The sequence below is a fragment of the Geotrypetes seraphini genome, chromosome 1 (genome assembly GCF_902459505.1).
Source record: "Geotrypetes seraphini chromosome 1, aGeoSer1.1, whole genome shotgun sequence".
NCBI lineage: Eukaryota > Metazoa > Chordata > Amphibia > Gymnophiona > Dermophiidae > Geotrypetes > Geotrypetes seraphini.
In genome coordinates, this window is record NC_047084.1 from 534,356,943 (window position 1) to 534,366,854 (window position 9,912).

A 9,912-nucleotide genomic window follows, 5' to 3' on the forward strand; every position below is an offset into this window, starting at 1 on the left:
TAACTCCAAGCACTTGTACATTCCTTTCATGCTCAACTTAACGACTTCGTTGCTTGTAAATCTGATTAATTGATGTGAACCGCCTAGAACTCCCTGGGAATGGGGGTATACAAAAATAAAGTTATTATTATTATTTTTATTAAATGATTGTTGTCCTCCTTTAAATGCATGGCATTGGGTATGTAGAGAGGAAGGGAGGTGGGGTGATTCTCTTTCACAAGAAGCGGCTTGAAATGGAGACTGCTTACCAGGGTACAGTAGAGGGAATGGATGTGCTAGTAGTATAAAATAGGGAATTTGTGTTCTGTTTGGTTTATTGCCTGCCTGGTTTGTTGCTACAGGATAGCTCAGGGCTTTTGCATGTGCTGTTGGAACAGCAGTTAAATTTGGCTAAGACGATTGTGTTGTGTGACTTCAATGTGCATCTAGGTATAGGAGGGATGCGTGCTGCTGTTTTCTGTGATGCAATGACTGAGTTAGGGGTTTAGAAAATATATATCTTAGCTGACACATGTTGCAGGAAATGTATTGGATCAAGTGTTTGTGCCAGTGGAGCAGTGATGACGATACATCTTCATTTTAAACCTTGGACAGATCATGCGTTTGTGTTAATTGGATTGCGGCTAAAATTAAATTCTGAAAAGCGGCATAGGGTAGGGGTAGTGAGACAGGTGAGGCCACCATATGATGGTATGAAATTGTGGAATGAGTGGGAATCGCGATTAAAAGCATTACAGTTTGGTAGTGCAGATGAAGCAATGCGGGGTTGGCAAGCCTCTCTGTCGAGTGCTTTGGATGTTGTGGCTCTGGTGCAAAATAAACTGGTTAAATAAGGGGAGGAAGACTCAGAAATGGTTGTCAGCTGATTTAAGAGAGCAGCGTAGGGAGCTAAGAAAGTGGGAGCGTAATTGGCAGAAAAAGAAAACAGATGAAGCAAAAGCCCAGTGCCTGTTGCAGGCTCATGAGTTTTGAAGCCTTAGTGAAGTCAACAAAGAAACAGCTCTATCAACAGAGGGTGGAGGAGGGCATTTAATAAGCCACATGAATTATTTCAAATAGTAAGGCATTTAAGTTGTGATGGAAGGACTGAGAACCCCCCCCTTATATTTTCTCAGCGGAGGAACTTAATAACTTTTTTCTAACAAAAATTGCACTTGTGCAAACCCTATCACATGTTGATGGAGGGGAATAGATGGAGGAAGAGGGGGTTGATGAGTCAAAAGAGTTTGAGAGGGTCGAAGAATCAGATATGGCTGTTGCATTAGGTTCCTGTAGACCTACTCAATCTACAGGAGATATTTGCTTGGTGGCGGCAGGCTCACAGTCTATCTAATGTACCTGGGGCAGTGGAGGATTAATTTACCAGTCCCAGGGTGACAAGGAGCAGCATGGCGCATGGTTTGAACCCACAATCTTAGGGTGATGAGGTTATAGCTCTAACCACTACACCATACTCTTTCATCCTATGCCCCCTCATTCCGGAGTTTCCTTTCAAATGAAAATACTCACCTCATGCGCATTTATGCCATATAGATATTAAAAGTCTGTATCGTATCTCCGCTCCAATGTATGTATATAAGTGTGTGTATATGTATGTGTATATATGCAAATTTTCTGATTTAGAGGACAAAAATATAAATGTAATAACCACAAAAGAAAGAAAAAAGAAGAGTGTCTCCTCACATGTTTCAAAATCCAGTAGAAGTGGAAGTAGTCCTGTAACCATACAAATGTAACTGATCTCAAAATGATATAGCTCACCAAGAAAAGTATATACTCTATTTCATCTTCCATCATCAAATCTTGACTCAACTGTTTTCCAGATTAACTGAGCCTACTTTGAGGTTGATAGTCTTACTCTAGCCGATATTCGGCTGGTAGTGATCAGGATTTTATTTCTGCCCACTGGCTGGATTTCCAGATAGTCAGTGCCAGGCCATGTCCAGGCTCTGGTTTTACGAGGTTGGCTCTAAAGCTGCTATTTATGTGGCCCAGTTTGAAATTTCTTTGAAGAGGCTGTTGTGCTGCTGCTTGTGAAATGGAAGCATGCTATGAGTATTTGGAGCAATTTAAACCTTGATAGAATTTCTGACTTGGGAGTCCCTCTAATTGAAATTCACCACAACATAATGAGGATTGTACTGATTGAGTGCTGTGCATCTTTGGTGCAAAAAATGTAAAGATTTTGGTCTGGAAAGGACTGATTTGTGTCATAAAAAATGAAGTGGACTTTTCTTATGCAAGACTCCTCAAGGACAATTGGAGGATCTCTCAAAGTGTTACACTGCAACCTTGAAAATTTTGAAAGAATAATTAAGAGGAGTTTGGGAAGCACAAGAAGGAAATTTTTGTTGTAACATGAAAATGCTAGGCCTCACACAGCACACAATACAGAGACAATTGTGAAAATAGATCTGAATCTTACTCCATCCACCATATAGACCCAAACTTAGTGCCATGCAATTTCCATCTCTTTTCCAAAATTGAAGAAATACCTCCAGGGATAGCTAACTTGAATGAAGAGGTGGAAAGAACTGTGAGCAACTGACTGAAGAAACAAATGTGTAGTTCTTTTGTGATGGCTTTCAAAAACTTGTCCATTATTGACAGAAATGTGTGGTAAATGACGGTGACTATATAGAAAATTAAACTCATGTAATAAAGAGCAAATTTCAAGTATTTGTTTTTAGTCATTACAATATCTTCATTTAAACAAAAGTTATGGAGATGGAGGCATTACTTTTCATTTAACCCTCATAGGACAGTGATGTTTCCTCTTCTGTTCTTGGTTTATTTCTTATTACTGATCCAAGTTTCTCCTTAAAGTGGATTATGTGGAAGATATCTCAATTTCTTTTTCTTTTTGTGGAATAATGTAAAAATATATTTTAAGAAAATCATATTCATATGTTAGATCAGTGGTTCCCAATCCTGTCCTGGGGGACCCCCAGCCGGTCAGGTTTTCAGGATATCCCTAATGAATATGCATGAGAGAGATTTGCATACCTGTCACTTCCATTATATGCAAATCTCTCTCATGCATATTCATTAGGGATATCTTGAAAACCTGACTGGCAGGTTTGGGAACCACTGTGTTAGATGATGTCACCAAATATTGTGTTACTGATTTTAAAAGAAAGAAAATCTATTTCAGTTGTACATAAAAGTTTGTTGTACATAAATAAAATGGGAAAAAAAAGTTACTTTATGTACAACAAACTTATTTACCCCCTTTTATCAACTGTTTTAGCACGGGCTGACAAGATAAGTGCTCCGATGCTCCTAGGAATTCTATGAGCCTTGGAGCATTTACCACACCGGCTTGCACTAATAACAAATCCGAAATCCCTCCCCCCCTCACTTTACAATTGTACCAATATGGGAAAAATGATATTTACTCATCACAAAATTCCATTAATGGACTCCAAACCTCCTGAAATCTATTAAAATTTCCTTTTTGTGTGGCTAAAGTTCTTTCCTTTTTAAATATATGACACAGAGAGTTCCACCAGAAACTGTAATTAAGTCTGCTCCAATTTTTCCAATTAAATGTAATTTGTTGAATGGCTACTCCTGTCATAATAAGTAATAACTTATTATTATTTGGAGAAATTTGACTTTTTTTTCCTCATTGACATTCCAAATAATATAGTATCATATGATAAAGCCACAGGATTTTCTAGTACCGTATTTTCACGCAGATAACGCGCACCCGTGTAAAACGCGCACACGGGTATAGCGCGCAGAAACCACGATTTTATGTACAAAAACTTTTGTATACCGCGCTCACGGGTATACCGCGCATGCAGCCCAACTGTCCTTTCGCCCGCCCCGACTCTCCTCTGGCCACCCCGACTCTCCGTGCGCTGTCCCGACTCTCCGTTCACCCTCCCTGACTTTCCGTGCACTGCCCCGACTCTCCGTGCGCTGTCCCGACTCTCCATTCACCCTCCCTGACTTTCCGTGCACTGCCCCGACTCTCCGTGCGCTGTCCCGACTCTCCGTTCATCCGCCCTGACTTTCCGTGCACTGCCCCGACCATGTGCCTCAGGCCGCGCCCCCAGGTGGGACCTAAGGCTCCAGGGCCTATTCTGATTGGCCCACGCGCCTTAGGCCCCACCAGTAGGCGGAGCTTTGGGACGGATGGGCCAATCCGGCCTCATTCCGTCGTTGGCTGCCTGCCGGACAGGCGGGTTTGGCTCCCATCTGTCCGGCCAACTACCAAAGGTACGGGGAAGGGGGGTGGGGGTGTCGTGGGGGGTCGCGGGTCGGCTGGGGGGGCGGTCGGAGGTTCTTGGGGGGGGGTGGTCGTTGGAGGGAGGGGGTTTGCGTCGAGGGCAGGAGGGCCTGGGATCCCTCCTGCCCGTAATGTAGTGCGGGGTGGGGGTAGGGGGTCGCCGTGGCCAGGAGGGTTTGGGCTCTCTCCTGGCCCGATATTTTCGGGGAGTTGGGGAGTCGGCCGGGCAAGAGGGCTTGGGCTCCCTCTTGCTCCGATCGTGGATGCGGGTGCAGGTGGGAGCGCGTGCGAGCGGTCGTTCGGGGTGGGGGTGCGAGCGGTCCTGCTGGGGGGGGTGAATCGGGCGTCGGGCGGGGTGGGAACTATGTAAAAAAAATTTTGTATACCGCGCTCACGCGTATAACGCGCGAGGGGTATGCGCGGTAGGTAAAAACGCGTATAACGCGCGTGTTATATGCGTGAAAATACGGTAAACAGTTTATTTGGCCCCATATCGATTTCCAAAAAGCCAAAATGAATGGACAATAGAATAATAAATGATCTAGAGTCCCTGCTTCGAGATGACAATGCCAACATCTATTAGACTTAGAGCTATCTAATTTTTGTAAACGAACAGGGGTTCAGAATGCTCTATGTAAAAGAAAAAAACAAGTTTGTCTCATAGATGCTGACATTGTACATCTCATCCTCCAAGACCAAATTTGTGACCATTGAGATGCAGTAATTTGATGCTTTATCTCAATGCTCCAAATGTCTCTCAGACCAGTTTTAGGTTTTTTATTCATAAATCCAGATATCAATTTATACTATTGTGCGGCCTGGTGTCCCAGGAAGTCTACCTGAAAGCATAAGAATTCCAAACTATATTGATTAACTATATTGAGATCTCCGAGAGAATGAGAGCCAGAAGGCCTTGAGCATGCGCAGATGCTCAAGGCCCAGCCTAGGCAAGAAGCAGGAGCTCGCATTCACCCTTACAATGAGCAGAAGGGGTAAGGACCGCGCTTGGGAGGAAGGGCGGGCGGATGCCACTTTCAGCACGGGGCGCTTTGCGGTTCTCGCGGGGGGGCGTTCGCGGGGGTGTGTGTGGTTGCGATGCTGGTTAGAGCGGGGGGAGGGGGTGATGGAGCAGCGCCGGTAGCCTTGGGGGGGGTTGGTGGAACGAATTGTTCAAGTTTCCATTATCTTCTATGGGAAAAGTTGCTTTGATATACGAGTGTTTTGGTTTAAGAGCATGCTTCTGGAACGAATTATGCTCTTAAACCAAGGTACCACTGTAGATATAACATCATCTAGAATCCGTATACCGGCCATCATCCAATGCTTCCAGATGACTTTAACTCCGCCAATTTGAATCTTGAAATTGAGCCATATAGTTTGATTTGTTGATTTATGTATTGGATTAGATGTTAAATTGTTCACCACTCTTAAGGTTTTCCATGTATCAGCTAATATTCTGTTTTCTTTATATAACCAAGACTTCTTGATACTAAGAACATGGTTTAATCTCAGAGGAAAAATGAGTCGCCATTCCAACCAGAACCAGTCTGGAGGACCCAATACATACCATACTGCTGCTATTCACATCTGGTATTCAACTCTCCAACCTGAAGCATGTTTCAGCCTGAAAATGTGCACCACTTTCAAAGGGCTCCACTGGAACAATTCCATTTTCTCCTGTGTTGCTGTTTCTGCTCTTGTATTTCCCCACTGAACATCTTGCTGAGTTTTGCTTTCATGGTATATGTTTCAGGATTTTCGTAAATTAGAGCTAAAAGCTCTAAATAAACAGGCTAAAGACGAGGAGCTAGCAGAGAAAGAAAAAAGACTCTTAAAATTAAAAGAAAAGGTAATGCAACTACCATATTGCTTGATAAAGAGAATTTAAAAAAAAAAGTTTTAATAGACTTAGGATTTAAGATTAAGATGTGTAGCATCAAATAAGTAGTTTTCTAGTTGCTTATTTGAAAAGGATGGTTTTCAAAAACTATTTTATTTGGGTAAATTGGCTCTCTGCAAATTGCCTACCCTTTCCTTTGGTAAAGGTACATTCTGGGATCAACAATTCTTGTGGTTTTTATCCAAGGAAAATGTTAATAAGGTCAGAAGACAGCAATAATGCATATACAACCCTTTTACTAAATTGTGTTAAGGTGTTGAGCGCAAATCTAAAGCAGCACTTTTTAGGGCATTTACAACTTCTTTAAAATTCAGGTCATGCATTAATGCCATCAGCATGCAGTACTTGCTAGGAATTATACCACATAAATTCAACTTAGTGCACATGTCCTTTTTGGAAGGTTATACTTTAGTCAGGCCTGCTATGTTTTAAAGGGAATAGAGGTAATGTAATTCCTGCACCCACACCCCCCTCTGGAAGTAAATCCCACCCTTTTTACCTATCACTGATGTCTAGCTGAGGAGAGCAGGATAAATTCTTGTTCCTTCTCCCTTATTGACTACCAGTGTATGAGAGGTGCCTCTAACCATTAATGCTAGCCGTCTAGTACTACTAGGGTTTACACTGCCAAATAAGAGTGCACCTTTATCTGACAACTTACCCTCTAGCAGTCGTGGTCAGTTACCATTTTGATGCTAGTAGCGTTTGCTTCTGCTCCCCTCCCCCTCCTGCTACATACTATATACTAGGAATAGGTGTCTTCAGTGGGGGGGGGGGGATCTCTCTCTTCAGGGGTGGTGGGTTGTCTTTAGAGGGCCTCTTTTAGGGAGAGTTTAGAGATGGATTTGAGAATTCTATTAACTCTGGCTAAAGCTGTTTTTTCTATAAATAGTGCAGCTTTTGAAGTTAAAATGCAAGCTGTGTTACTTGATTTGCATTATCATTAGTTGCTATACATCTCATCATTTAGCTCAGGTTACAGTAAAATAACATGCAATAATAATGCTTGATTTTATCAGTTAATATGTATCATTTGGCAGGAATCATAGGTTATTCTCCCAATGCACATTGGTAATTAACCTCATAGACTCCAAAGCATTGTCTAAATTGGGGAGAATTAAATATTCACCCTATATAGGAGTCTGTGGTATGTTTCCTTTCAATGATTTTACAGATGCAGGTAATTTTTATTTTATTTAAGTGACAGCTGCGATAGTGAGCTTATAACTTGTAACTTTTGACAGGTTGAAATTCATGTAAAAAGAGACGCATCTAGATTATGTAAACTCACTAAGGGATGGGAAGAAAGGACAAAAAATCCAGGGTCAGCGGGTTCAGGACCACTTCTGCATATTCCACATAGGTAAGGGATAAAAGCAAATTCTGCATTCTAACGCTCTGGTTTGCATTGTTTGGTTCATTATGGCATGTTAAAATTTTTTTTTTTTTTTTTTGTAGAGCTGTTCCATCATGGAGACAAGGTTTATAGCTGAGAAAACTGAATCTGGAGTTCATGTGAAATGCTTCAAACCCTTTGGTCAGTGGGAAAGCGTAGGGCCCATTTTACAATGCTGCAGTAATGGCTCCTGGTGAAGCCAATTTAATGCTATGCATAGGAATTGAATGGGCAGTGTTGCATTTGCTGCATGGGAATTGCTTCCATGGCTTTGTAAAAAGGGCCCCTAATTAGGTGATAGTTTGCTCTAAGGACTGAATAAATCATAACGCCTGTGGAAGAAATAGATAGATAGCAATGTGCCTGACTAAGCATGTATCATAAATGGATCTAAGATGTATTACAGCAGAGGTTTTTTTATAGAGTTTTTATTTCTTATTTTTCTAGAAACACAAATTTAACAAGCAAAATCTTCTGTAAAATACTGTGAAATAGAAAACACCCTAATTTAGATAGGTTTCATATTCTATCCTTTCCAGAAATGCCGGTATTAAACAGCTGTGAGGGAACATAAAAATACCTTTCCATTAAATAGCTTGAACCCATCTGACTCCCTCTTAGGGACCAGTTTTAGCTAATGTAAATAAATGAATTGGTTTATCAACACTGGTGTCTGTCTGTTCAACATCTGGTAATTGAAATAGCTTGCTCTGATCTTGAGGTTTCCCTATCATAGGTGAAAACAGCTGTTATCTCTACTGCAATTATATTAATACTAGTCTTTAAGCCCGTTACATTAATGGGTGCTAGAATAGATGTGTGTATCTTTCTTTCTTTCTTTCTTTCTCTCTTTCTCTCTCTCTCCCCTTGGCCGCTTTCTGTCTCTCTCTTTCCTCGGCTGTCAACCATCACCCTTTGCCTGTTCCACCTGTCCAGCAGTAGGCCTTCTCCCTTCCTTTTACCTCCCCCTGTCCAGCAGCACTCCTTACCTGCTCCCCCGTCCAGCAGCATTTCTTCCCTGCTCCCCAGTCACTCTTCCCTGCTCCCCCCTGTCCAGCAGCACTTCTTCCCTGCTCCCCTGTTCCTCTTCCCTGCTCCCCTGTTCCTCTTCCCTGCTCTCCCTGTCCAGCAGCACTCCTTCCTTTCTCCCCCTGACCCTCTTCCCTGCTCCCCCTGCCCAGCAGCACTCCTTACTTTCTTCCCCTGACCCTCTTCCCTGCTCCCCCTGTCCAGCAGCACTCCTTACCTGCGCCCCCTGTCCAGCAGCACTCCTTACCTGCGCCCCCTATCCAGCAGCACTCCTTACCTGCTCCCCCTGTCCAGCATGCGGCTCCTCTTCTTTAAAACAGCCTACTGGCAGTAATGAACCTCGCAGGCCGCTCTGAGGCACGGTTGACATGGTCACTGTATGGTTGGTTTTTTTTACTGTCTCTCTGTCTTTTTAATTGGCTATGTGTGCCTTTTTTTTCCATCTATCTCCTTGGCTGTTGTTTGGTTGTTTGTATTTTTTTGTTCTCTGTCTCCTTGCCCGCTGTGTCTCTTTTTTTTGCTGTCTATCTCCTTAACTTTTGTCTGTCTGTCTATCTCCTTGGTCACTGGTTTTTTTTTTTGTTTTTTTTTGCTGATTGTCTACTTGGTCGCTGTCAGTCTGTCTGTCTCATTGGCTGCTGTATGTCTGTATGTCTTTTTTGCAGGCTAACTCCTTGGCCACTGTACGTCTGTATGTCTTTTTTTCCTGAATTTATCCTTGGGCATTGTATTTTTTATTTTTTTCCGTTTGTCTCCTTGGCTGTTTGTATTTTTGTTTTTTGCTGTCTCCTTGCCTACTGTCTCTCTGTCTGTCTACTTGGACGCTGTATGTAAATATGTCTGTATTTTTTTGTTGTTGTCTGTCTCCTTGGCTGCTGTATGTCTGTTTGTCATTTTTTTCCTGTGTCTCTCTCTGTCCTTAGTGTTTTGTTATTTTTTTCAATCTGTCTCTTTAGCCCCCTGTCCTTCTGTGAGTGTCTGTGTGTCTCTCTCCTTGTCCACTGTTTGTTTTTTTCAATCTCTCTTTAGCTCCTGATCCCCTCTGTTTCCATGGCAACCCTGCTCGCGGGTCTGAGTGTAGGGCCGGGTCTGGCGGCGCCGTGTAGGGCGGAAGCGGGAGGCGAGGCCTCAGCGTTTTGTAGGGCCGGGTCTTGCAGTGCCGTGTAGGGCGGAAGCGGGAGGTGGGGCCTCAGCAGCAGCCGGGCAGCTCGCGCCGCCGGCCCCCAGGAGCTCGAGGCCGGCGGCGGGGGAGGCAGGGACATGCCTGGCGTGCCATGGTGCAGGAGGAACAGAGATTGGTGGTTGGCTGCGATCCGCCTGGTGACGTATACGCACGCATGCGCACTCCTT

General features: G+C 43.3%; 1 protein-coding gene across 3 annotated transcripts in view; it reads left to right on the forward strand.

The window, feature by feature from the left end:
* The window catches only part of CCDC112 (coiled-coil domain containing 112), a 65,360-nt gene extending 57,163 nt beyond the window's left edge, over positions 1–8,197 (forward strand). Inside the window, exons 8-10 of one of the 3 annotated variants that reach the window (XM_033929077.1) lie at positions 5,991–6,086; positions 7,382–7,500; positions 7,596–8,197. In XM_033929077.1, the coding sequence (XP_033784968.1) occupies positions 5,991–6,086; positions 7,382–7,500; positions 7,596–7,626 (246 nt within the window). In that variant the 3' untranslated portion in view covers positions 7,627–8,197. Of the gene's footprint in view, positions 1–5,715; positions 5,967–5,990; positions 6,087–7,381; positions 7,501–7,595 lie in introns of those variants that run through there. The other 2 variants (XM_033929078.1, XM_033929079.1) reach the window with 2 other exon arrangements.
* Positions 8,198–9,912: the final 1,715 nt, after the last annotated feature.